We start from the raw sequence: 27,777 nt of genomic DNA, 5'->3' as shown, positions 1-27,777 counted from the left end.
TACTCTCCCATTTGTTTTAATACTATGCAATAGTCTGATTATGATTCAATTTGAGAACAAAATGAGTTACTGTACTGCCTTTAAGGATAAAAAGATTTGAGTTGTTTGTGGGGATCCAACTCTTTCCAAAAGGTTACAGCATTCACACACAAGTCATGGGATGTAGGTAGAATCTGAAAGGATCTAATTAACTGACATTTGCCTCCAAATATGCATGTCTCCCAGGCATGACACTTGAAGTATTTGAGAAAGTAATGTCTAAATCAGAATGAACAGAAAGGTCAATGCACAGTGGATAAATCAAGTCATAACAAGCCCATTTTTTTGGTTTAAACATATGAATCCTGTCTTTTACAGACAAAACATGGTAGTTCATTGTATTCATGTGTAAGTGCTGCCAAGAGTTTTAAATTGCTTTGATTCTATAGCATGGAAGGAAGAAACATTTTGATACCATTATATTGTGCAGTACTTACACTTTAACTTCCATTTTATGCCTTCACTTTTAACATGAGTGCATTTTGTTTTGGATAATACTTAAATGATTTCAAAGTCTCAAATGCAAGACATTCTCATAACGGGGCACTATTACAGTGTACCTCAATTACACTTGAATAAAGAATCTTAAATACACCACTTGTTCTATGACAGAGCCAATCAAGGCAGTCACGTGGTTTAGTGACTGATAGCACTTTGACAGTCACTACCAGCTATGGCAACGAGTATTCTCTCTACATTGACATTTCTTCTATGAAAGAGACCTTTAGACTCAGCCTGCAAAAACATTTCACCTTGAAGAGGAAAGATCTGCCATTTCTTCAGGGCATTAGGGTTTTAAATAACCACTAGAAAGGCTTGTTCTAGCTTGTAAAAAGAAAAAAAACACAGGATGTGCCGAGTATTTTGTAAACCAAAACCTTTAATCACAGTATAAACAAAAACGAATGACAAAAGTTGAGGAATTAAGAACAGAGTCCCAAATATCCCCGAGGAACAGCCCGTCATCCAGCAGGACTTGAACCAGCTCTCCAGCATCAATCGGCTGCTGCTGCTGCTCCCCGGCCTCTGGTTGATATGGACGCCACTAGCCTCAAGCCTGGACACGGGGAGGGGGTCTTGGGTCTCCAGCTGCGCTCACCAGCCTGTTTGTGGGCAACATGTGATGTCACAGCCATGGCGGAGAGGACCGCTTACTTGGACCTCTGCCTCATCTTTCTCCTTTTACGCTTCAGCCTATAAACGTGATCACAGCAAGAGTCAGTGAAGGAAAATACTCAACACGGTGTAGAGGAAGCCAAGTTAGCCTCCAGCATGTGACGGTAAAAATGTGCTCAACAGTCTTACCTGCGCATGCGCTTCTTTCTCCACTGCGGAAAAGAAATAAAACCATCGTTGATTATTTTCCCATTTATTCATGCGCATCAAGCAACACACGATTACACTCAACTGAACTGAAGCAAACACGCTTAACAAATTCACATTTTATAACTGAACATTAATGAACGACCAACTCATGCCTGTTCGCTAGCAGTTGCTAACACTTGCTAGCTAACAGGAAATCATAATAACTTGTCATCTAGTCATTAAAAACAAACCTTAGCTCTCATGACGAGGAGGGAAGCCTGAAAACAGAAGGAAAAACGTAAAAGATTAGCTCGATGGGTTTAAAAGAAGTTGATTTATTTGGATTCTGGCATCGACAAGTCTCAACGTACCAACAGCTTTGGAATCGTCTCCTCGAAGGACGTCACATTCAAGCGTCTTCTTATTTATATCCACCGTTACGTCACAGCGCTTGAACCGTAGTGCGACATGGGAAATTGAGTTTAATTAAGCGTTTTATAGAAAAATGCTTTTGCCTGTTTAAAATGCAATAAGTATTGTAACTATTTCAGTTACTCAATCAAAGTTATCAAACTTATTACATTTGATTACTTTTGATGGCTTTTATAATTTTCAAACAAATGTCTTCAACTGTTAGGGTAAGTGTACCCATTAAGCCCACCCAAATTTAAGTTCAGGTGTTTTTCATGGATACTGACATGATGTATAAGGGAGATAATTTCTTACAAAGCAAGATTTATCTCTCTATAAAGTAAAGATATTTTATGAAAAAAGTCAAAAGTCTGGCATGGGCTTAAATGGTACTGTGACACAATTTAAGCCCATGTGTGTTCCAAAATCATGATTTATTTACAACATATAATATATATATATATTTTCAAAGAATTAAAATCAGCAATATACAGTACCAGTCAAAAGTTTAGACACACTTTCGTATTCACTTGAATGAGAATGTGTGTCCAAACTTTTGACTGGTACTGTATGTATTCAGTAACATGTTAAATATTTAAAAATTTGATGAAAAAAAACCCCTCTTGAGCAAAATCTTAAAAGTCTGACTCCAGATGTAACCCCCTTTCATAAGTAACGGTAGTTTAAAACATTTTCTCAGTAACTGTAATGGATTACATTTATTTTATAATTAAATTACGTGACACTGTACCATGTTACTAGTTACTTCCCAACACTGTGTATATGAAATCAGTGTTGCACCTTTTTATATTCTTTTAAAGGTTCATCAATCCTGTTATTTATCACAAATATGCAACAGATGCTTTGAGTAACTATGCTAGTTAATTTAACCATATACAGTAAATTATACGTGATTAGTGAATTTAGCTCGATTTCATTGGAAGAGCCATACAAAACCAGATTTTGCTGGATGGTTAAAAATTGATGACATCCTCTTTTGAATCTCTGATTGCACAAACTAATAATCACCAAACAAAGTTTTATGAATTTTGTTCAAATTTTCTGTGTATATAAAGGACAGAACTCAACAAGTAAATATTCCTAAAGTTGAGGGGATTGTGTTGTTTTTATAAGGAAAATGTGCTATATTTATTCATACATGGTGCCCACTTATATTATTCTAGTTTGTTCTGTTACTTAAGTCATCATGTTTCCCATTGTTTTGTATAAAGGGTGTCCATAAAGTATCTTTACAATTTAACACATTTATTACAAAAGCAAATGAATAGACAAATCTGTGGGAATTGAATCATTTAATACACCTCTATATGGGCACCATTAGTTGCACGGAGCACATCAAGACGGTACTTGATTTTTGCCATGGTCGCTGTAGCATAGCCTCATCAATGGTGGCAATGGCATCAGTGATCTTTTGCTTCAGGTCATTGATGTCCCGTATCTTTGTTTGATACACGATACACAAATGCAATGTGATTAAAAACTTTGATAACCACTGAGTACATAGAACAAATCTGATTAACATATCTCATCAATTGCTTTTGTAATGATTTTTTTTTAAATTGTTAAGAGACTTTGTGGACACCCTGTATATTGAAAAAGTAAATAAATATATTGCTTGATTCATATTCTCTCAGTGCCTTTCATATTCTGCCCAGGGCCTTGGCTACCTTTAAGGACATTTAAGTCATGCGTTTTGTTCCTTTTATGTATATTTTGAGTGTCAATTTTGTAGAAGTTACATATTCTTAGACTCAGTATGCTTAAATTTGACTACTTTTAGGTAAACAAATGATCTTTGCTACAGCCCATAACTATTACTTTGTCAAAGAATAATTTTCATGTAATTTTGCTTTCATTTAGAGTTTATTGGTCATGCATGTTTATCACCTACATTTCCCAAGATGTCACTTGTTTGGCATCCCCTAGGGAATTGGGATTCTTTAACTTATTCTTAAGTATTGTAAATCACAAAGAAACATGTTCACTCATCAGGATAATCAGCTGAATACACACACAATCCAAAAACATGAGCACACAAATGATGTCAGGTGGTTTTTTAATGTTTCCAAAAATAGTCTCTGAAACTGGGATTTGTTTTACAAAAGCATCCATATATTTAACAGGTATGGAGTTCTTATGTAAACACAGACTGTCAGACTCAGTGGTGGCACCAAAAGACTGAACGCTGAACCCTTGGCAGGAGATAGACCTTCCACAACTGAGAATTTTTTTTTTTTTTTTACCTGTTAAATTACTCAACTGGTAGGTCTTACACGTCAGTTTTAGAAATTGTTAGCCGAGTTACCTAGATGCCTAGAAGTAGACACAATGCACTAGTAGACAGACCTAAGCATGAGCAGTATAAATGCAGTAATTATGCTGAATTCATAAGTAAATGACGACTAATGATGTCATGCCTATAACTTGTGTGACTCTAAGATGTTGCACATTTCTGCCTACGACAAGTTAACATTCATTTCAAAGCCGTGGCTTCAGGTCAAGGAGGTTATCTATATGCCACACAATTACACTGACAGTACTGTGCATTCATTATCCTTGGCTGCTCTGTCAAACCCATTTTATAACGTTCATTACAGTTACTGTGGAATAAAGGGAAGAAGGCTCAAGGTCAGTCAAATGGTTAAATGTTCCAGTGAAAATATGTCTTTGCAAAAACAAAAAAAAATCCTCTTTTGTAGAATTGTGTCCACTGTTAGGGCATAAGGCTGTCTCGAGGACAGTGAGATTTACTGGGGACATACATGTGTGTGTTTTAGGTGGAGTGAATTTAGAAGCAGCATCATCCCAGACTGACATCAGTTAGATTCGGAGGTATTCACAGCGGCTATGCCACACGTGCCTCAGACAGCTGGGACAGAAGGATTCGTGACGTCTGTTCTTTGGGTCATCAGATGTCTTTCTGGGATATAGAATCTATTCTGCAGCTTCAGTCTCCATCGCCTGTCCTGTTGCGCTCTCAACAGTCTTTGAGGCCTTGATAAAAAAAAAGAAAAAAGAAAAACATTTAATTAAAAGGAAACCAGAACATGCATTCTTGTTTGTCACAGATCAGTATCAGACAGCTCTGTAACTCACCTTCTTTTTCTTTTTCTTTTGCGTCTTACGGCTGGCTGAGCTCTGAAGCAAAGCCTTTAAAAAGGGGAAAAAGCAAAAAAATGACTTTAATGACCTCATGAGGTGCAGCAAACAATACATCAACACATAATCGCTGTGAAAAATGCCAGTTCAGCTAAGAGCATGCTACAGCGGTCCATTAGTCTTGTGCTTTCCTCTCAGGGAGGGGATATAATATAACATTCGTCAAACATATTTCACCTTCAGCTCGGCATCCTCCACCTCGTGCTCAGACTTGTAGAGTTCTGGCTCAAAGAGGCTGTTTGTGATTCGCAGAGGTCCGTTGGCCATGAGCAGCACGGTGAACTTGAACTGGGCTACAAATTCACCTGGACACAGAGAGAGAGAGTTGAAAGTTGCATCAAATGGTCCAACAAAGTGTATTATCTGGACATCAAATGTTTCAGTTAAAACAAACCAACCAGGTGCTAATTATAGTACTTTAATGTGATCAGAGAATTCATGGTCAAAACTGATTTATGCAGATTTTCTTTAAATCAGCCATAGGTTGTTGATATGTGTGAACATTTTTGAGGGTGCCCCATCTTAGTTAAACATTCAGTAGCTTATTGATAGATTTAGTCATTTTTTTAGGCAGGGAAGGTTTTTTGGTAACACTATCCTCTTTTGACAGTAGACAATGTAACTTTACTGACTAAGCACAGCTGGACGCATTTGACAGGCCAGCACAAAGCATTACTAGATGACGTTGCATCCCAGCGAATGCTGAGCAAGGAGCTCATCAGAAAGGGGCACGACATGCAACAAAGGTCACTAACACGATTCAAACCAGGGACATTGTGGTTATGTAGCATGTGCTGTAACCATTCGGCTACCAGGGCGCTCCAAAAGGAGCTCAATTAATAAAAACGGCCTGTAAGAACAGCTTACACATAGATCGCACATGGTGGCAACGTTACATTTATCAAATGACTGTCACTTGGACTGCAGGTGGGTTTGAGAGTCCCAAAGGGCTCTACTGTGCTCAATGCACGGCTCACAAGTATGGTGTTTGTTTTCATTAGAGAAACATGACATAAATAACAATAAAGAAAATTGTCTCATTACTTTTAATGGGACAGAAAGAAAATTGTCTTAGCTATGGGACCAGTAATTGATGACGCTCGATTGAAAAAAAAGAAATGGGATGGAACATCCATTGTTATTACTAACTGATGCATGTCTTCTGCTACATATATAATGGACATGTCCTTTTACCAACTTGATGCAATATTTTTCTAAAAATGTAAGTACATATGAAGCCTTCCAAAAGCGGAGAGAAACTTCCAACCTTCACTTCATTTTGTTCACATATCAACAAACCTTCAAAAATGTCATGTCACAAAGCCCTTAATTACACCCGTTGTTGTTCCACTCACTCTCTTTCTCATTCAGCACGCTGAATGGCTGCAGCAGCTCATGTTTGGCACACTCCACCACACCCAGCCTGGCCTTGCCTTCATCCTCGAACGCTCTACGGCAACAAACAGAAAACAAAAGTTGAATCATCTTATTTCTCCTAAGAGATGATTTAGATGACAAAACCTTTTTTTAAAGTGAAATATTTGATCAAGTTAACAATGCTACCTCAGGGTGAAAGGCATTGTATCAAAGCGTCTCTCCATCTCACTGAAGAACGTCCGGGATGTCTTCATTTTCAAACCGTACACCTTGTTGGGGTCTCGTTTGTAAACGGTGGTCCTCTGACCTCCATCCTTTGCCTGAATTGCAAAACAAAACATAGATTATTGCCTGAATGGATTTTTCAAACTTGGTAAAAAAAAACCCCCATCAATACCAAAAATTCCCCTCACCTTCCCCTCTCCAGTGCTGATAAGCACATCCACTGCATATACCTCATGCACCTCAAACTCAGCCTTCTCATGGTCCTTCCTACAAAAACAAAGTGACAAGGTCATCCACTGGTGAAGGGGAACACTCATAAGGTTGGTGACAATAAGCACTTGCTAAGTGAACCCACTTTTGCTGGTCCGTTGGGTTTTGAATGATAGTTTTCTCTCCATCAATCACATGTTGTTTGAGCTGATGGGACAGCATGCCTGCACACAGTGAAGGAGTAAAACAAGCATGTCAAATTACATTCATTAAATGTATACCATTGAGATCACAAAACTTCAAAGTGCCAAACATTCACAAACACCCACCCTCAATAGGGGAGCACTTGAATGACTTTGCGATCTTGTTCCAGGCTTCTGTGACCTGTGAGTTCTGATAGACAGATGACATCGAGTCAATTATTAAATGGGAGGTGTAAACAGTGATGCTGCTGTTCAAATTAGTCGCCACGGTGGGAGAATTCTACCTGGTTTCCAGGCTTGACGAGACGCAGAGCAGCCTCAGCACAGAGGTGAGCTGCTTTCATAACATCAGCCTTCCGTCCTGTCAGCGGGTTGTCCTGTAGTGACACAGAAGACAAGTTAAAGAACAATAGAGGGTGAAATGAAGTATGACTAGCTGTTAATGATGTGACAACCAGTGGTAATCAAGTAAATTACAGTTACAGCTCATGGCTCTTGTGAATAAATCATTAAGTGCAACAGCACATGACATACCTTTGTCACTCCAACAACAAAGCTGTGAGCTACATTTGAAATGAAGCCATCAACGTGCACACCGAGGTCACTGCACACAAACACGAAAGGCAAATATGAGGTAAAGCAAGTGCGAACTGCTAATAAATTGCAAACCATAATTTATGAAGTATAAAGAATGGACACGTATCAGTTCTGCCGCTTACATTTTGACAAGGTCCCCATCCTTTAGTATGACATCAGGGTCACTCTTCAGGGGGGAGTGATGGCACACACAGTTGTTAACTGACACACAAGTAGGAAAAGCGATACCTGAGAAAGAAAGAGTGAGTGAGTGAGTGCTGAGTCAGAGACATTGATGGTGACTAATTAACTGCAACAGAAAACGTACCTTTCTTCATTTCTTTTTCCCTCTTGAAAATTTTCCCAGTTTCTGCCATGATGAAGGCATCTCCCTTTTCACAGAGGCTGAGCACAGAGACCCCAGCCATAGCTGCTCCAACCACTGTCTTCAGAGCCTCTGCAGGACACAAGTTTAAAAAAAAACATATGATATGGTTAAAATAGCATGTCAATGACACAATGTATACAGGGTTGGGCTAAAAATAATAATCATCAATTAATCTATTATTTTCTCAGTGAGTGGATTAATCTTTTTGGTCCATAAAATATCAGAAAACCGTGAAAAATTTCATGATTGATGACTGAATTAATTGTCATTTTCAGCACTCATAAGTCTGGCATCAGGCTGCCACCACTGCACATATAGTCAGTGTTACTATCAATAATTACTTTTACTCTTTGTTCAGGATTCAATGTAACTGAACAACTCATTTGACTTTGACTTAGCTGATGCTATGTTCACAAAGAGTTAAACATTTGACAGATTGTCTGACAGCTGCATATCAGCTTGACACAGCATAATGCATGCAGAAAATTAGATGGCTTGAATGAAAAATAAGCAGATCGGCCTTGATAAGCTACAATACAAAACCAAAAGGACACACAGTGTCATTGAACCCTGTGGTGAACATGAGGTCGTCTTCACAACCTAGCAGGTGAAATGAATGGACTGGGAATGAAAAAAAGAGACACTACGAGATTTAAATTTTTTTTTTTTAAAGTTCAACTAGACTGTGGTAGTAATTTTGTGTTGTGTTGGTTTTACCATCTTAATCTAAACATCATATGGCAGGAAGGTCACTTGGTTAATCTCCAAACTGGAAGAAATATTAAAGCTAAACCAGAAGACTGGTTGAACTGGTAAACTTCTTAATGTGAAGGTGGGGACTGTTTAAATCAGCAAATGTTGCATGGATGAATAACTAACGTGATTACATGTTCAGTATGCAGTCATTTTGATATAGTAATATAGTTATAGTGTAAACTTAAAGTACAAGTAAATAAGTTCAAACAATGTTATATTTATATTTGACTGTATGATGAATAACCAGTTATAACATACTAATGATGTGTTCAGTGACAGTAGGCTTACAAATGCTATATATTGCTTAATATATAAATGTATCAGGTATAATACAACTGATTCATCTACATGCAATAATTGTTAACAGCATGTAAAGTGTAATTTGCATGACCTGACAGAAAGGTTGAGTTGGTGATCCTGTGAGTTTATGAGTCTCATAAGTTACTTTTTTTCCCTCTAAAAAAAAAAAAGAGTAGTTTAACAGAGCAGCGTGCTGGGTGTGTTGACTGCCTTCTACTTACCTTGATTATGACTTTAAATTACAACATTTAAAACAACTAGAGCTTCAGTCAAGCATCTTACGTGAGATTTTTTTTTCAGTTTTGGGTACTCATTTGTTTACACATACATGTCCTCATTTGGCAGTCTGTCACAGCCCGCATATCGTCACTCATTTTTTACTTGTCATTGTTATCTGTTAGGTTAGCAGCTACAGCTAACGCCTGCTAGTCAGATAGCAGTAGCTACGTAGCACACCGGGCTAATGTGACAGCAGCGTGACGTTTAACAAAAAATGGACTGTATGTAAAGAAAAGCTCTGCCTGATCATTTATCCGGGGTCATGTTTTATTTGTTTTAAACCCTCTTAAAGACCCTCTTTCTGATGTGACCCGCCGCTGCTGCTCACGCTGCGGCACATGGCACAGCTGCTGCCTGGTTGTGACTAGCTGACACTGCTAGCTAACAGTGAGGATAAATGTTAAAGCTGCATTTCACTCACGATTCGCGATCTCAGCGCCCATCTTGTACTTGGTGACCACCAAGTCGTCGGCGACCGTCTGCTCCTGTGTCTCTTCATCTCCAGACATGTTGGCAGTGTGTCCGCAAACTCAAGAGTAACTTTTTTTTCCCTCGGCGGGTGTCAGTCAGTCACTTAAAGGAAGGACCACGCTGCTCTCTGCACCCGCCCGCCCGACTTTCAGCCGAGAGACTACGATCCCTAGATCCCGCCTGCTACCAAAGATAGGCTGCGCAGTCAAGATAGTTCACCGCCTATTGCTTCTTCGTTGAGGTTTATCGGCATCCTCTGTCGTTACCTCAATCAAACTTTATTTGTATAGCACTTTTTATACGTCGCAATGTAACACAACGTGCTTTACGTAGGCATCTGCCTACTAGCTTTCTCTGCTCTTGTGAACCTCAATTTTTCCATTTGCACCATCGTCTCGTGATGATCACATGTTCCACAGTTTCTGATAATTGACATAATTTACAAAGAACAGCTGGACACTTAAGTATGCTGTATAGATTGCCGTGTCCAATTCTCAATCTTGTTACTACCTCCTCTTTTCTGTTTCCTCCCATGTTGTTTACATTACCCACGCTATTGTATATATCAAATGTAAACCTACTAGCCTATATGTAGCCCCTATATAAAGTAACGTCTTTTGTTTTGTTTTTTTGTTTTTTTTACCAATAAATATTAAGGCACTCAAACAATCAGTCTCAGATGATTAATTAACGTTTATTTATTAATTAACAATTTAACAATACTTTAAAAATGATGCATCTTTAAATGTAATTCAGTATGATGTAAATAAATTAAAACATATTTATATATATATATATATATATTATTTTTTATTTTTTTCAAATAAAAAAACACTGCTAAATGTTTAATGTTTTAACCGCACAATCATTTTGAGGTCAACTCATTAACCCACCAAGTAAACTCGAACCAAAGCGTAAGTAGTATGCTGCAGTGAACTCTCATTTGTCTAATCATCTCTGAATTGCCTCTGACCTCTCCCGCGAGTACGTCACCGGTGCGTTCACTGTCCTCCATCTCACTATGTGCTGCTCTGTTTCACTAAAAATATTTGATTGATTGATTTAATGATTCACATTGTAATATCATTTTGAAAATGCAACAAGTGAAAGAAATTAATAAGTGATCAAGATGTTGGTATTTTATAGTTTTATTTAATAAACACACAGCGAGACAATGTAAAAAAAAGAAAAAAAAAAGAAAGAAAAAAGACTGCTCTACACAATTAATGACACAAATGATCTGATATTTGAAAAATAATCATATTTATTCACGTTTTAATAATTCATGTTATAATAATTTGTACAAAAGACTCCTCTGCAGAAATGGGGGGTGGACACCTCATCCTACTGCTGCAAATTACAGGATTATTATAACAATAAAGCATTATGTGTTGCAAGACACTTTATATGTCTATTGTTGCTCACCAGAGTGCATGTTCACAAACCACATTGTATCTGCTATAGTCTTTATTTTGTGGCTTTGTACCAACTCACAGTTGGTAAACCTTTATTTACTATAACACTGTGCAATTATAGTGAAATCTATAATGATTTTTATCTTTCAATACCTGTTGGATGCTGGAAAGCAATGAAATAATCTTGTAAAAGATATAAAAACAGAAACAAATGTAGACCTGAAGTAACTGCAGCAGTTACTGTGTCTCTGTCCCAGTGAACATTCTTAAGTACGTACAGCATCTGGCTTGAGGAACAGTCTGCTGTGCCAGTAGTCTGGGTTGTCAAATGATGTGTTGCTGCCAGATTCCATGCCAGCACACACCTTGATGTATCCCCCGATCCCTGCACAACTGCCACTGCCCATGTCCTCAGAAACAGCCCTCCCCTTCACTGGCAGGTTCTGGTAGTCTGCATGTTCCCACCCACTGGATACCACTCCAAATCCGGTCATCTCTTCATATTCCTCTACCTTCTCCCCCCCAGCTGTGAGCACATCTGGCCTGGGCATGACCATACTGCTGAGATTCCCCTCAAGTGTGGGTTGTTTATTTGTACAGTGGTTCTTCTCCTCTTCCTCTTCTTCCTGGTGCTCTTTTTTCAACACCTCCACTACTTGGCTTTCCTCTGCCCCGTCTGTTCCGTCTGTCTCTGCTACACTCTTTGCAGATGTTTGATGCCCACGCCTCTCATGTGCTTGATCCTGTCCCTCTGTAGAGTCAGAGCGTCTGATGTCCATGTATTCGTACCTGCCTATCCCTTGCACTGCCTGTCCTTGGTCATCCACAACTTTGATCTCACTCTCAGAGTCCCCAGTGAGCTGATGTTTCTTTGCAGAGTCTCTTTGTTCTGCTACTGTTCCCTCACAATCCTCATTTACTTGCCTACTCCTTACAGCTGGTGTCAGGCTTTCCAAATGTGTTGTGTCCTCTGCAGGTAATGGCGCTATGAAGGTCAGAGAAGGTAGAGGCGAGGTTTTACGACAAAGTGCAACTGAAAGGGCATCTACCTGTGATGAGTCGCCTGCTGTCGAGCAAGGTGGAGCACCAGGCTCTTTGCTCATGACCTCGTACTCATGGGAGGGATTTATCACCACGAGAGACGGATTGTTCTTGGTTGATCTTGAGTTTCTTCGTCCAGCATGAGAAACTCTGCAGACTGTGAGACATGGCAGAATGTGTAAAAGGAAGAAGATCAGGGAAGATGCTTTGATTAAGTATTGTTTATGTAATAATTTACCAGTTACTTTTAACAGGGAACAAAACAGTCAAGCAATTACTATGATAACTCAGCATGCTGCCATTTGAGTTCACATGATTTACCTCTGTCTGGGGTGTCAGGTGAACCAGGAAGAACATAACCATAATGGTCCACCTCCTCCTCTTCCCCTGCCATCCACACTTTATATGAAGATGGACTTGATGCTGTTGAGAGCTTCCTGTGCCGGTTGATATGGGGATTGCCCCTTTCAGATCCAAACCGGGCCCTGTGAAGACTCCCGGTCCTTAAACCTTCCTCACACAGCTCTGCCTCCCTGCCACTCCCCCTGACCTCTGACCTCTCGGGCAGAGTTCGCACTGAGCTCAGACGAGACCTCTGAAACCACAGCTGAGACAGAAAACAGAGAGAGAGACATGGATTCATGCAGCATCTCATGGAAATTAATCCTATAATGACACCTTTCAATGTGTTTCACTTCTTGAGGCACTGGCCTACTGTCAGTGCTGGGTTGTAATATTGATTTTATACACCGCTTGGCAAAGTGTAGTAATTTGCTGATTAAAGCAAAGTTGTTATAGCTAAATGGATCTACTTCATCACTTGTAAGGCAAGTGTCAATAGTTTAACAGAGTGGAAAAGTGTTTGTTCGCATGTTTTTGTGTGAACGTGTGTGTCTGTCCCACCTGGCGGATGCTGTCTACAGGGCTAGGGGTCATTGGCAGGTATCCAACTGGTCCGGCCTGAGAGGTGCCACTCTACAAATTAGGGAAGAAAAAAATGTTGTGTGCTGGTTTCTTTTCTGGCTCTGAACCAGTCATAAAAGAGTCTATCTGTCAAATAAAAGGCTTATTTAATCACCCTGTAAGAACTAATCCTTGAACGCGACAGACTCCAAGATGGAGAGTGTTGAAGAGGAGGAGTAGCCAAACCATCCTCTAGTCCCTCTTCATCTTGGTCATCCAAAGCTGCGTCTAGAAGCCCTCGCTCTGATTCTCTTCGATGGATCTGTTCTGAGGCAGCTTCTCCTCCTTCCACCTACAGAATAATATGGAGGAACAGGGTTTAAGGTCTCAGTCAACAGTCAGTGGGCTAAGCTGTGAAATGAATGATGATGATGGCATCACCTTGATGACGAGGTATCTAGGTGGGTCTCTTGCCATTCGAGTAAAGTCACTGGCTAGCTCTTTGAAGGTCGGCCTTATATTTTCATCAATCATCCAGCCTGAACAAAAGAAGCAAAATAATTCAGATTTGGTGTGCATGACTCTGTGTGTTTGTGTAAACTGGTGGAATGTTTTATGGCACTCACATTTAACCATGACCATGTAGACGTCTATAGTGCAGATGTGGGGTTGAGACAGACGTTCGCCCTTCTCCAGCAGACTCGGCACCTCCTGAGGCTGCACAGACGCATAGGGCTCTGCCCCATATGACATCATCTCCCACACTGTCACGCCTGTCCGGGAAGAGAGATGCCACATTTAAATACTCCCGGCCAACATTCACAGACAGTAGCTTTCAAGAGGAAAGTAGGTTTATTGGTTCAAACTGCGTAACCCTAAATACACACAGAACCAAAATACTCTGCAACTTACCATAACTCCAAACATCACTTTGATGAGTGTATCTTCGAAACAAAATGCTTTCAAGAGCCATCCATTTAATAGGTGTCTGGATTAGGACACAAATTACAGACAGGGTGTTCAGATTTGGTTTGATTTGATAACTGGAAGAAACAGTGAAAAAGTCCTAATTGTGACTTGACAATTCAAGGTGTATCATGAACTGAGTGTGTCATAACAACCTTGGTGTCTGTGTAGACATATTTCTTGTCATCAGGATAAAGGAGATCTGCTACACCATAGTCAGAGATCTGGACCTGGTAGTCGTTCTTCAGTAGGATGTTGCGGGCAGCCAGGTTTCTATGCACCATGCAGTGCTCCTCCAGGTAGTACATACCCTGAGACACAAACATGTCACCACTGAAAGCCAATTAATTAATTAATGTAGGGTCTACTTAAAAAGGTCTGTCAGTCCGGGTGCACTCACTTTAGCGATCTGCACACACCAGTTGAGCAGGCGCTGGGGGTCCAGGCTGTTCTTGTGCTGCCTGAGGTGCTCCACCAAGGAGCCCTGGGAACTGAGCTGGGTCACCAGTTGCAGACTGGCACCTGGACAGATGCCCAGAAGCCTAACAATGTAGGGGTGGTCTAGGCTACCCATAGACAGCATGTGCTACACAAAGAACATGATCACAAAATATTATATGTATGAAAAAATAACAACAATGTCCTTCTAATATTTTTTTTTTCCTTCTCAACATATTCTATATTACTGTATATGTCACATTAATTGATGTTTTCTGTAATTTTTTTTTTGTAAATTTTTCAGGCAAGTCTGATTCTCACATCTGTGATCTCAGTGAAGGTTTGTCGACCGGAGCTATCCTGGATGGTTTTAATGGCCACAGGGATCTTCACTGTCTCTCTCTCTGGAGTCCAAAAGCCCTTAAACACAAATTAAATATATAGCTGCAGTCAAATGAGTAGCTACATATGAGGCTGTGACCGAGACTGGTCAGTGGGCAATGAGTGAATGTTCAAAAGGCAGATTGAGGTTAATGAATACCTTGTGCACTGTGCCAAAAACTCCAGAGCCGAGTGCTTTGATTTTTTTCAGATCTGAGGGCCTCAAGATGCGGGCATGAACCTTGGTACCTTTCTCTCCTGGACCCAGTGGCTCAAAGCTCTGCCAGAAACACAAGGATCATTCCCAGATGGCTGTTTTCTCAGTGAAAACAAACACAATTAGCAAAGGCAGCTTGTAGCACCTCGTTGAGTTGAATTGTCCCCAAAGAGACTCACCTCTCCGCTCTCCAGGTACCTCCTCATGGCTCTCTTGCGGCGGATAGCCAGACCTCGGTGGTACAACACACCCAGGAAAAACAAAACCAGGCAGAAAATCAAACCAGCCGGCACACCTAAAGCTATGCCTGTGATCTGACCACTGCAGAGAGAAGCAGAGAGAGATGCAAGTGTGGAATAAAAGGTTAAAAAAGAAACTGGGTAAGGGTTAGAAGTAAAGTTAGATATGACATCATGTTGAAACTATATGTTTTGGTTCCTGCAAATTTGATCTGATCAAAAACCTTTTCTTCAAGGTTGTTGTCAGGTGAACTGGTTTGTTCCAGTTGCTGAGATACAAGCCAACGTACCAGCATGGAATATATTCATGTGGGTATCATGCACAAATAGCAACAGATCAATTATACAGAGCTAAAGATAGAGTGAAGCAAAGTTCCTGAACTCCATAATTACTCACACAAACGTAAGCAGAAAAAACGTACTGTGCAAGTGCAATAAGTCGTCATGTGAAATATGTCTTAGAGGGTAACGTTTTAAAAGTCACAGGTGTAGGCAAGCACACCATCTCAAATGAGACAGGTGAATTGAAATCTCCATTTCCATATGCAAGGATAGTTATGCTACATCATTATCATACAACATTATATTAGAATTTTACATGAGAAACAAGCATAGAAGAAGTTGAGTTTATTACACTTCTCTGTCAGTCAGAGCAGAAGGAAGAGATGGACAGAAGCAAACTGGTCATTTTCTAAATTTCTAAATAATTTTTCCAGATGAGATATTTTCTCAATTTTGTCTTAGTTTTCTATTTAGATTTTCAGTCCCAGCTCTCTCGAAATTTCTGATAAAGAGAAGCAGTACTGTTCTTATAGTGTTGTAAGTGTTAGTTTCAGTTGGCAATACTACCGTATCTGTATCATGGTGAGTTGTTGATGGATGACATACACCGATCAGCCAAAACATTAAAACCACCTGCCTATATTGTTATGGTCCCCTGTCAATGCATGGACTCCAAAGACCTCTGAAGGAGTCCTCTGGTATCTGCAACCAAGACGTTAGTAGCAGATCCTTTAAGTCCTGTAACGTGTGAGATGGGGCCTCAATGGATTGGAATCGTTTTTCCAGCACATTCCACTGATGGTCAATCAAATTAAGATCTGGGGAATTTTGAGGCCAAGGCAACACCTTGAACTCTTTGTCATGTTCCTCAAACCATTCCTGAAAAATCTTTGCAATGTGGTAGGGTGCATTATCCACCTGAAAGAGGCTACTGCCATCAGGGAATACTGTTGCCATGGAGGGGTGTACTTGATCTGCAATGTGTAGGTAGGTGGTACATGTCAAAATAACATCCACATGAATGCCAGGACCCAAGGTTTCCGAGCAGAACATCACTCAGAGCATCACACTGCCTCCGCTCGCTTGCCCTCTTCCCATATTGCATCCTGGTGCCATCTCTTCCCCAAGTTAACGACACACATGCACCTACAGCATTAACTGTTTCATCCATTTGTGCTACAGGAGCTCTACTGTGTGATCGGACAAAATGGTCTGGCATTCACTCCCCACTCGCATTAGTGAGTCTTTGGCATCCATGACCCTACTGCTGATGATCCTTTCTGGGACCACTTTTGGAAGGTACTGACCACTGCACACCTTTTACTGTTTTGGTTGATCAGTGTATATTGCAGTGTAGCATTTGATATTCACCAGCAGGGGGAAACACTCACCTACTAATTGCCAGTATGACTGTTTCTAAACAATCATTCAATCCTGGGCCTGAGCATCTGTAACAGATAAACACATTATAATCCTCAATATTCATAGATGATATTAATGTGACACTTTTAAGGATGGATGCATGTGAAAACACACATGCCCACACAAAAACACACACACACACACACACACACACACACACACACACACACACACACACACACACACACACACACACACACACACACACACACACACACTGCGGACATCATTTTTTTTGTTCAGTCTCACCCTTGAGTGCAGTTGTGGTGACATGGTTCACAGTGACCGTCTCTATTGGGATATTTGAAGATCAGCCCCCTCTGTCCATCGTTTACTCCAGTGGGGCAAGAGGACATGCAGTAAGGACCATCTCGAAGGTTGGCACAAGCAACACACTCATCTGCACCCTACCGAAGAAAGAAAGGAAGGAAGAAAAATATAGGAGGAATTGAGACACAGCGATTATGTAAAACTCCCCTCAAAGGGGCTCTGAACCATCAGTGAACCAAGACATAATATGTCTGTCATAAAATCAAGGCTAAAAACTCACTTATTCAGAATTGCATACCCCACTTAACTTGAACTGTACTATCTCATTTTACTCTGTTTTGTCTCTTCTACATTGTCTTTTATCTGTTTTGTTTCTTATTGTTTTGTTTATTTATTGTACGGTGTCCTCAAGTGCCCAGAGAGGTGCCTTTAACTAAAATGTATTATTATTATTATTATTATTATTATTATTATTATTATTATTATTATTATTATTATTATTATGAATACAAGAAATAGCCTTTTAACTGAATTGTAGTTTATTTCCAAGCCAGGACAATAATCACAAGAGGCTTAAGCACTTCAGCATTTTGCTGAGGTTTATTGTGAATTGTACATTAGTGTCAGATTGACATCAAAGGTTCAAAGTTGTTTGAGATACAATTTAAATTTTGATCAAATACAATCATACATTTCAGTAACTGAGATGATCATCATTGTATAATTAACAATTTTATTTTAATATAAACCATGTCTAGACAGTATTTATATTATTGTATCCACTGAGTATCTTTTTATATGTTCAGAAGTGGGAAGACTCAATTTAGAGTTTGTTTTCTCATTAAGATCTTAGCAACATGACACTAAAGGGACTCTGTTTTTAGTTAGAAAATCAAACCTAAGCTGTAATTGTGATGTCCTCAGTGGCATTTACTCTCTTATGCTGTATTATGAATTTAACACTATAGCTGTAATACACCCCATTTTTCAATAATCATACTAGTGGCTCTGTGAGGCTGCCCTTACACAGTAGGCAATGAGATGCTTTGAGCTACAGTACCAGTCAACAGTTTGGACACACGTTCCCATTCCCTTAAATGAAAAAGTGTGTCCAAACTTTTGACTGGTACAGTAAATGCTAACGTTGTTCATATGGTCCCAATGACAGTGCTAACATGCTAATGTTCAGGTAATGTTCACCATATTTACCATCTTAGACATATTTTACAGGTGTTTGTTTCATGCACCCATCAATATTTCCAGTTGATAGTCGAATGCATAAGAGAGCTCACACAAAGGCTCTGAGCCAAAATGTCTGTTTAGAAGTTACCGGTCCAGTGCAGCTGGGCTCTCCAATCTGAGGCTTGCACTCTGAATGACAGGCAATGCACTCTCCATCAGGCCCTGCAAATTCCTTTAGAGTGCTGTGGACACAATTATCGAGAAAATATACAGTTAGTTCAAATGAATAAAGTCAATATAACAACACAAACAACATCAGTCACAAGAATATAAACTCATATCTACAGACCCGGTATAAAAATTACAGCTGCCCACACATGTGCCATTACGACTGTAGTTCCTACAGGAGAGACACTGGTCAGGTCCTGGTCCCCAGCAACCGGAGTCTGAACACAGTGGGTCACACACATGGCCTTCTGCAACTGTACAAAAAGCAGGGTAAGAAAAGCATCAGGTACCTGCTGCTGCTGCAATACAACAATATATTTCACATTCAACAACAAGATACAAGCAGATGATGAAGAATTAGGTTTAATATATGTTATCAATATATAGATTTACAAGTCACTGATTGCTTAATGCTGCCCTCAGTTGCTATGAGTATACCATTTATTCAGCTAAAAGAATAAAAAATCTTTAAAAATTCAGTGTGACCCTTACCACACTCTGTCAGTGGCCTGTTGTTGTTTATGTTGTTGATGCGAATTCTGCGGCCTCTGAACAACTGTGCCCAGTTTACAGTGTGGTGGTAACAGAGGTTGGCATTCTGGCTGACGTACACATTGCCATCACTGATCTCTCGGAGAGAGCGCAGACCCAGTGAGGTAAGGGTGGAAATGTGCATCACCATCAGAGAAAATCGCCTTTGGTGAGAGGGTCAGAAAATGGAAGAGGTTACAGAGAAAATAACACAGAGTGAAAAAATTAGGTGAGCTGGAGAAATATTTGAAGCAAATTTCACAAAATTTGTATCCACAGTTTGTGTCTTCAAAATGGTATGTAGCAGTTTAGGTTCCACATACACGAGTGTGCATGCGCACACAGACACACACACACACACACACACACACACACACACACACACACACACACACACACACACACACACACACACACACACACACACACACACACACACACATTTGTCTTTATATCCTTCATATCATAATGCCATTGACATAATGCATTCCCAAGCCCCTTACCCTAACATTAACCATAACAGCTTAATGTCTAAACCCCATCCTTACCCTATACTGAACCTAAACCCAATTCTAATTTTAAAACTTAAAACCAAGTCTTAAACCTCAAATTGCGCTTTGAAGTTGTGACAACCAGCCAAAATGTTCTGACAACATCGAAAGGTCCTCACAACGCTGGTTTTCAACTGAAATTGTTCCTCTCAAAGATGGAAAGACAAATGCACACACGCGCACAAAATTCATACCTGTTCACAGCTGTAAAGCATAGACAGAAAGAGGAGAGAGGTTAGAAAATGTAAACACACTGCACAGGGAGTTTTTCATGCAGTTACTGAACAGACAGGAGGATGGAGAGTGTGTGAGAGAGCAGCGATGACACATGGTTATGCAACACACTTACAGTAACATGTAACATGGATGGATATTAGTTCAGGAAAGAATACGAACATCAGAGCAGGGCAAAAGCATAAAGAGATTGCTTAGGGCCCCTGAACTAGATTTGCCCTTTTTTTGTTTTTGTTTTTAATTTAAATTTGAAATATACTGTTTTAGCAGTGTTTAAATCTGTGTCATAACAGATTATTGCTAGATTTGTTTCTGATTTAATTTTTGGGTTTTAAATCAACTTCTGATTTGACCCTAAAAATCCTCTCACACAAAACTTAATGTAAACAAGGCTTACTTGTAGAGCGACCTCCCTTGAATGGTAGTGAGACTTGAAAAAACAGACAAATCATTCAGCTCTCTGGGCCATGATTGGATGTTAAGAAAATCTGATAATAAAACACAGTGATAATATTAAAACACAACCTGCCTTCTGTTTTCCATGTTTTATGCCATTAATGAAATATGTCACATACTTTTGCAGGTTATTAGGTGGATAAATGTGTTTATTGTTTTTTTTGGTGTGTCTTCCAGGTGTGAAGACAGTACAGTACAGTAACCTGTATGCATTTTTTAGGTAATGGGCTAAACCCTGCAGAACCACAGGTAATGTATTTTATTAAGCATTATTAACATCAATACACATTATATACAAACCTGTTATTTCTCTGACAGTGCGGAACACTTCCAGCTTTTTGGCATCCAGGGGTGGGATCTGTTTAAAGTCATCTCTGAGACGGACAAAGACACAGTATATGAACATGTTGTCCGTACGACACTGTGCAAGATTCTTCTGACAGGACAGAAAATTACCCAAGTATCCCTGTGACCAGGAAATGAAGGCTGCCCTGGATCTTGGTGCAGTTGATGAAGCTGTCGATGTTGCTGGAGTCCACAGTCTGCCTGTGTTCAGCACCGGTACCTTCACAAACTGTAAGGAAGATTAAACACCATCATTAGCTTTTGTTTTACAGATGACTGACAAGTAAGTGTAAGATGTTGAAGGTATTTACTGCTGTCAACCTTTTGGGCATAGTCCGCTGCAGAGCTCACACTGCCTCTGGCCTTCTCTCTCCACCTCCATCTTGTCTTGAGGACAGGCGCTCACACAGGAGCTATCGTCCACCACGAAATGGACTACAAGAAGAAAGAGAAGAAGATCACAGGATATCAATTTTAGAAGAGACAAAGAAACCACTGGCAAGCTTTAAGAACCAGCGTCATCTCTGGCCTGCAACCATCTTTCCATTTCCACTTACAGTATTAAGACCAATATGACACAGGTGTGCAGAATTAATAGATGAAATAATTAAAGTGTATTTCTCGTTGCACAAAAAGTAACGAGAAAACATGTTGAATTGAGGAGACTCACTGGGGCACTGAGACACACAGATGGAGCCGTACTGATATTTGGCATTAGGGTTGTTCTCCATTTGAAACGTCTGCTTGTTATAGATCAGAGTCTGGGGACACTGGGGCACACAGGCTTCGGAGTCGTTGAAATGACGACATGCCTACACAGGTACACAAGTCATTTCTTTGAATGAGATTTGGAAACGCTGACATTGATTACATAAAATGATGACTACTATTGAAGTCCACTATGATTAATTAAGTAAAAAAGTCAAGGAACCTAACAAATTGCAAATAATTTCTAGTTTACATGAACTACTGACTGCTTTAGATAATAAAAACAGCTTTTAGATTTATTTTTTACACTCCAGGATTTTAAAGTCAGCTTTCACATACTATTATACTCTCAAGAAATATTGTTAGAAAATCATACCCACGTGACAAAAAAATAAGCTGAGGAATAATGTAAACACGTGGCTGTTTACTTTTCAACTTCCGAATACCAAATTTAAGTGAGCACATTTGAAGGGTCTTTAAGGAGATATCCATGCTGTATTGAACCTACTGTAACAATGAACAAACAAATGATGACTGACTAGAAAATAGGAAATAGGAAAAGCGTGTGCATTTTTTGTAATAGGGCTGTGGTAAGTCAACTGAAACAACATTAATCAGCTCTTTTTTATGATTGATTAATCATTAAAGTTTTTTTTTCAATCAAAAACGTTATAGTGATTTGGAAATGTTTATGTTTTAGACTGACAAAACAAGACATTTGATGACATCACTATGTGCTGTAGGGTGTTATAATGGACATTTTTCACAGTTTCCTTATGTTTTGTTTACTAAACTATTAATCAATGAATCATTAAAGTATTAAGTAGTAGATTAATGGCAGTTAATTAGGAAAATAATTAATTGTTTAACTGGAAAATATGTGGAGAAAATGAATCACTAAGGTCCTTCAAGACTTTGACTTCTAGGTGTTTGTATTAAAATAGAATCACATTTGAATTGAAATGACTTTAAATTAGGCACAGGCAATTTATTTTTTCCAAAAAGGAGACAAAGCAGTTTGGAATGAAATGCTTCTTGCAGTTGTTAAGAACAATAAACCTAAAGAGAAAAAGATGGTGCACTTACAAAACAGTCCACATCTAGAGGGCCTTTACATCCCGCTGCACACTCTATGTGACAGCAGTCCCGGGGGCTTGTCCCAAAACAGCGGCCATTACACTGTGGAGCGCACACCGTCTTAGTCACTGCAACACACAGGAGAGACGGGCTGAAGAGCGGTCATCAACATGCATATGTGTGTGTGTTTGTGTGTTTGTTTGTGTGTGTGTGTGCGTGCGTGCCTGCGTGTGTGTGTGTTGTGTCTTTGTGTGTGCATGTCTCTGTCTCTGTGTATTTCTCTGTGTCTATGAAAAGAGACATTCAGTGAAGAAAAGGGGGGAGAAAAGAAACAAACACAGAGAGAAAAGGGAAAACAGAAAGATTAAGCACTCACAGATCTGACATTGGTTCTTATTTGGCCCCCAGCAGTAATCACCACAAGATTTGTGGCACGGGCCTGAGAGGGAGAGAGATAGAAATTCAAGGAGTTCATATAAGAAAGAGGCACTCTAGAAATAATTTGGAGATTTGTGAAACTGGACCATTCCAACACCAACCCCTCTCTCCATTGTACTGGATGTCAATAGGAGCACTGTTGTCTCTGATGATATCTTGCCAGAAGATCCAGGGGCCATAACTCAGGTACTTGTTGTTGATAATCTGCACTCCTCCCTCCAGAATCTCTGTGAAATGTGATACAAACACATTGGAAAAAAGCCTCTGAATATATATCTAAACATTCATATTTTTATGAACAGTTTCAGTCTTTGAGCTCAAAGGTTCATTATATAAATTAATTTTGTACAGTTACAGTATCTAGTATAGTTTTCAGACTTACAACAATACGCACCTGCTTAGGCAAACTTTGCTTAACATTGGTCACAATGTCATCAACATAATTTACAAGCATTTGACATAGGCTTTGATTAGATCAAGTACAATATGTGTGACACAAGTATATATGTTTTATATTCTACATAAAGCATATGACCTAATTTATTTTCATCTTTTAATGTGGGAGGACATCTAGAATATTTTCCAGCTATACGATTATAAGTGAAGTTTGTTTTAGCTTCATAATTAACTGCTGATTTTAATTGTAAGGTGTTAGACATTTGGAAAATGAAGGACGGGAGACCAAAACCAATTAGACTCTTTTAGTGAATTAGCATCTGCCAACTATAACATCTACCATCTGTATTTTTTTAGCCATAAAATGGTAAGTTTTTCTGCTGTTAGTACCTGTCAGGTTAGCAAGGCCCAGCTGCCGCAGGCCATTGGAGCCATCCTTGGGATAGTTGAGGAAGACAGAGAGAGCAAAGCGCCTTTCATAAAGGCTGTTTCCTCTAATGACCCGCAGTTGACCTAAAGGAATCTCCTGAAAGTGGTTCATAGCAATGAGGACGTAGCCAGTCACCTCGCGGATTGCCTGAAGTCAAGGAGAAGAAGAGGATCATCACATTAGGAAACAACATACAGGCTGACATATGTAGAAAGGAAATAGTTTGATCTACTCTGCTTTTGTGGTATCTTGAATCAAGAAAACTGATAGGACTAACAGTGGGAGGTTTACTGTATGCCCCTGGCAAGGAGAATGCTGGCATGCAGTGCAGTGAACTGCTACATCTTGTACATACAAATCAGTTGAAAGACAAGGCAATACAAAGAGATGAGTTCTACCTTGAGGAAAGAGAAATCCCAGTTACTCTCAATCTGAGTGATTTCCAGGTTTCCCATGATGATCTCACAGTCATCATACCGCTCCTTAATCAGGTTGTATTGATTTTCCTGAGAGCCTGTGGAGCTCAGTCCATTCTGGGTACCAGGACACACCACTGACACACACAGATGAAAGGAAACATTTTTTACTTTTTTACTTCCTGTCCTACATGTTAACCCATAACAGTGGTTTTGCACATTTTAGTCCATTTACTCCAGATGATGTACATTTAGCAGAAAAATTCTTTTGCAAACAACACTGTTAAATTTACTCATTTTCCACCCGTTCCCATCTGTCTTTATATGGCATGAAAATCAATTAGCAACATTTTGAAACCTTTTTAGTTGTGTAATCCATCACATTTAATGTCAAGTCTGCTTATTTTTTTGTCAGTGTTACACTGTCATCGGAGGGTAATGTAAACAATCAGCATTAGAATGCAATTATAATGAATGCAGACTTGTGAAGATTACACGTTTCAAGAGCCTGCTTATGAATGAAAAATAATAGCAGCTTGGAAAGGCACAAAGAAATACATAAAAAACTATAAAATTGTTAATGATGCATTTCGAAATGATTCAATGGAAATTGATGAGTAAGTATATTTTGTTACTGAGGAGCTAAAACAGGCAACCCTGCTATGGCCTTTTAAAGGAGAACAAATGGTGAGTGTTTGAGTGATGCGGTTATATTGTTTCTGTGGTATTTATGGGTTTTGTGAGTCGTCCTGATGCTGTGGCTGCTGCTGTGTTGGCTGGAGAGTTTGATGTGAAGCAGAGTAGAACGCTGGTACATGGAGCAATCTAGGCCTGGGGCTGATGGAGTGGAGGCCGAGGGGATAGAGCTTCTCTCACACAAAGTGCTTATTGTATTAAAACTATAAATGTGGACAGTGTGTCTCAGTGAGTGAAGGGTGATGCATCGACAGACAGTGCTTCTGTGTGTGTGCATGTGCGTATGTGTGTGTCCGAGGGGGTCTGCGTTGCTGAGATCATAACCAATACACAATGGGCCATGTGTGAGTGGGACATTCTGGCAGAGGGAAGGGAAATATCGTGGACGGAAAGGGGACATACACACCATCTCTTACTGACCAACAAAAACAGTGGCACTGCCACTTTATATACAAAGATTAGGCACCTGCAGCAGTCAACAACACAAGTCACGTTTCCTGTCTGCATGGTAAACATGAGCAGTGATGAATCTGAAGTTCATTATCTCCATAAACAATTGTATCCCGCCAGTGTTTTTATGGAAAATGTTGTATTACGACAGATTGTAAATTAAACTTATTGCAGCATATTTTATATCTTCAAGCACTTATTAATTTATACCTGCTTCTCTTAAGTCATGCATGATCATTTTGAATATAGGGCAATTCAAGCACACATGCATGCACAAGCACACACCACACATAATCAAAACAACTACATAACATTTGAATAGCAAACGAATGATTATCATTAACAAAAAACAACTAAATGCAGACTGCACATGAACATGAACAGGACCAGTTGTCCTCAGCAGCATTTTACAACTGGGGCCATTGCCATGTAGGCAATTTAATCCCCACTAAGGCATTAACATTGCTGCCATTCGTCACTAACAGTAAATAAAGTGGTGAGATATTGCTGCATTAAGGTACTTGATTACAGCTCAGTTATTACGATAAACAAAAACAACTCTCAAGGAGAAAACAATGAGCACTGGGCCATCTAAGACAAAGATGAGATGAGAGATGAAGGTTAATAGTTTGTCGAGTTTAATCTCTTTAACCTGTGATAAGTCTCAAGCATGTATGCTATATTGATTGGTTTATTATATTCTAGCTGTGTCAGGTGAATTTAGGCAAGAAAAACATGTGGGAGGACTACATTTGACTATATTTAACGCATGACTATATTTAACGCATTTTCATTCCCGGTTCAAGTTTAATATCTTCAACTGACTTAGTGTAGTTATGGCAACTAAAACAAGCTAGGCAAGGTTTCTGATATGGAAATATAAATCCCTTACCTTCATGGGTTTGTGATAATGCTGTTTGTAGACTCCACAATAATGTCACACTCAGTAATATTATTCGCCACTGGTTCATGTTGATGTCAGTCTATTTAGTGAGATATGTTCATATCATACAAGTCTGGGCCGCAAAACGTCTACGAGCTGATCTGTTTTAGGAAAATATGATTTGAAAAAAAGAAAAAAAAGTCCAATATCATGTAATCAAAGTGAAAGAAGAATGCAAATCTTTCTTCCAAACTTCGCACAGTAAAACGAGCAGATAAAACGCGCCAATTGCAACACTGGAAACGATGAACAAGTGGCAGTTTATTTTGACGCTGGGACTTCCCTCTCAGAGAGTGACATGTGATTGGCCGGGAGCCCGATTTGTTCACCAATCAGAGGTTGATCCGTCTTTTTTTTCCCCGAGCGAGCTGGTTGCAGTGGGCATGCAAAAAAAATCAAATACTGCTAGATTTCCGTGGAATATTTAATAAGCGATAAGGACAGGACAATTTTTATTTGGTTATTTATTTATACTTACTGACACTGTACAAACACCAGTGTCATTGAAATTATACACGACATGCAATAGATAAAGCTGAATAACATTTAATCATCAGAATATCAATTAATCATCAGACTGACACCTGATGTAAGCACTATAGGTATTAATATTGTTGTTATTAAATCAAAATGTGAAGCTTCTAATGTGGCAAACAAATGTATGTGATATAAACCTGCATCAGTGTGAACACCATGTACCCTAAACATCCTTTTTTTATTGGTTTCATGTTGTCAGCTGCTGCATGTGGAAGCAGTGCTGCAGTCTCCCAGTTAGTCCCAGTGCTGTGAGTGGCTGCACTGTTTTCCCCCCTAAAGAGCAGTATTGTCCCTGCAGCCCTGTCAACTGGTTAATCACCTCTTTGATGCATATGGAGCAGCCTGTCACAATGGGCACATTGTCAGCTGGTCAAGTGACTTCTGAACCCAAAACAAGAACATGCTTAATTTGAGAAAATGGCCTCAAAGCAGTCAAGATTCCTGAACATGAAGCTGTGAATGAAAAAGGGACAACTCATTAATGGATGTATAGTAGTAGCTGTTTCTGAAAGATGTGCAGTTCATCTTATTTGTGTATGAGTGAGCATTCTGTTTGTTTGAAATGATCATTCTGTGCAACCTCTAAAAGTAAGACTGTTTGTTCAGCATTGTTATCATCAATTTTAAATGGAAATTGCATCTATAATGTTGTCTTGCGTTTTCTGCTGTCTAATATCTTAATCTAATATGTTCACCAATATAAATGGACACAAAAGCAATCAAAAGCAGTCACAAAAAAGCCTTTTTTATTGTAACATGACACATTAATTATAGCCTTGTTTGTGCATCAATCTTTTACTATATCAAACTAGCAGTTCTCCATCCAGCAGGAGGAGACAGAGTCTGAAGATTGGTGCTGTGAAAA

At 39.4% G+C, this 27,777-nt stretch overlaps 2 protein-coding genes and 1 long non-coding RNA gene across 3 annotated transcripts; all 3 read right to left on the bottom strand.

The window, feature by feature from the left end:
• Window positions 1-899: 899 nt before the first annotated feature.
• LOC133987348 (uncharacterized) lies at window positions 900-1,766 on the bottom strand. Its single transcript, XR_009925566.1, has 4 exons — window positions 1,716-1,766; window positions 1,596-1,622; window positions 1,345-1,367; window positions 900-1,233 (listed from the first exon to the last, which is right to left on the bottom strand). It is a non-coding gene; the product is annotated as an uncharacterized LOC133987348 (long non-coding RNA).
• A 2,049-nt stretch (window positions 1,767-3,815) lies between these two features.
• LOC133988043 (proliferation-associated protein 2G4-like) lies at window positions 3,816-9,866 on the bottom strand. Its single transcript, XM_062427571.1, has 13 exons — window positions 9,671-9,866; window positions 7,855-7,983; window positions 7,670-7,775; window positions 7,485-7,554; window positions 7,235-7,327; window positions 7,077-7,140; window positions 6,893-6,971; window positions 6,726-6,804; window positions 6,499-6,632; window positions 6,291-6,385; window positions 5,113-5,240; window positions 4,873-4,926; window positions 3,816-4,770 (listed from the first exon to the last, which is right to left on the bottom strand). The coding sequence occupies exons 1-13, from the start codon at window positions 9,756-9,758 to the stop codon at window positions 4,711-4,713; spliced, it is 1,179 nt and encodes a 392-aa protein (XP_062283555.1). The 5' UTR covers window positions 9,759-9,866; the 3' UTR covers window positions 3,816-4,710.
• Window positions 9,867-11,329: 1,463 nt separating this feature from the next.
• Window positions 11,330-26,426, bottom strand: erbb3b (erb-b2 receptor tyrosine kinase 3b). The gene is made up of 28 exons (XM_062426446.1): window positions 26,325-26,426; window positions 24,269-24,423; window positions 23,831-24,017; window positions 23,146-23,271; window positions 22,983-23,045; window positions 22,616-22,734; window positions 21,492-21,633; window positions 21,143-21,256; window positions 20,933-21,050; window positions 20,777-20,850; window positions 20,418-20,508; window positions 19,197-19,399; window positions 18,826-18,958; window positions 18,625-18,718; window positions 17,274-17,431; window positions 16,994-17,050; window positions 15,261-15,402; window positions 15,025-15,144; window positions 14,805-14,903; window positions 14,446-14,631; window positions 14,201-14,356; window positions 13,992-14,067; window positions 13,706-13,852; window positions 13,521-13,618; window positions 13,255-13,431; window positions 13,080-13,151; window positions 12,498-12,783; window positions 11,330-12,333 (listed from the first exon to the last, which is right to left on the bottom strand). Exons 1-28 carry the CDS (start codon window positions 26,401-26,403, stop codon window positions 11,402-11,404), a joined length of 4,404 nt encoding a protein of 1,467 aa, XP_062282430.1. The 5' UTR covers window positions 26,404-26,426; the 3' UTR covers window positions 11,330-11,401.
• Between the last annotated feature and the right edge of the window lie 1,351 nt (window positions 26,427-27,777).

Source organism: Scomber scombrus, chromosome 10 (genome assembly GCF_963691925.1).
Source record: "Scomber scombrus chromosome 10, fScoSco1.1, whole genome shotgun sequence".
Classification (NCBI taxonomy): Eukaryota; Metazoa; Chordata; class Actinopteri; order Scombriformes; family Scombridae; genus Scomber; species Scomber scombrus.
The sequence above is the reverse complement of the archived record's forward strand: the minus strand, read 5'-3'. Positions and strand labels throughout refer to the sequence as shown.

Coding starts and splice junctions, on each gene's coding strand:
- erbb3b (XM_062426446.1), bottom strand. CDS start 26,403: ATGAACCAGTGGCGAATAATATTACTGAGTGTGACATTATTGTGGAGT. Junction 14,904..15,024: donor TTTTTGGCACAGTGCACAAG/GTATTCATTAAC, acceptor TTTGTGTTTAAG/GGCTTTTGGACTCCAGAGAG. Junction 14,068..14,200: donor ATGTCTACACAGACACCAAG/GTTGTTATGACA, acceptor GTCCTAATCCAG/ACACCTATTAAATGGATGGC.
- LOC133988043 (XM_062427571.1), bottom strand. CDS start 9,758: ATGTCTGGAGATGAAGAGACACAGGAGCAGACGGTCGCCGACGACTTG. Junction 6,972..7,076: donor CAAGTGCTCCCCTATTGAGG/GTGGGTGTTTGT, acceptor CACTGTGTGCAG/GCATGCTGTCCCATCAGCTC. Junction 5,241..6,290: donor CGTGCTGAATGAGAAAGAGA/GTGAGTGGAACA, acceptor CTCTGTGTCCAG/GTGAATTTGTAGCCCAGTTC.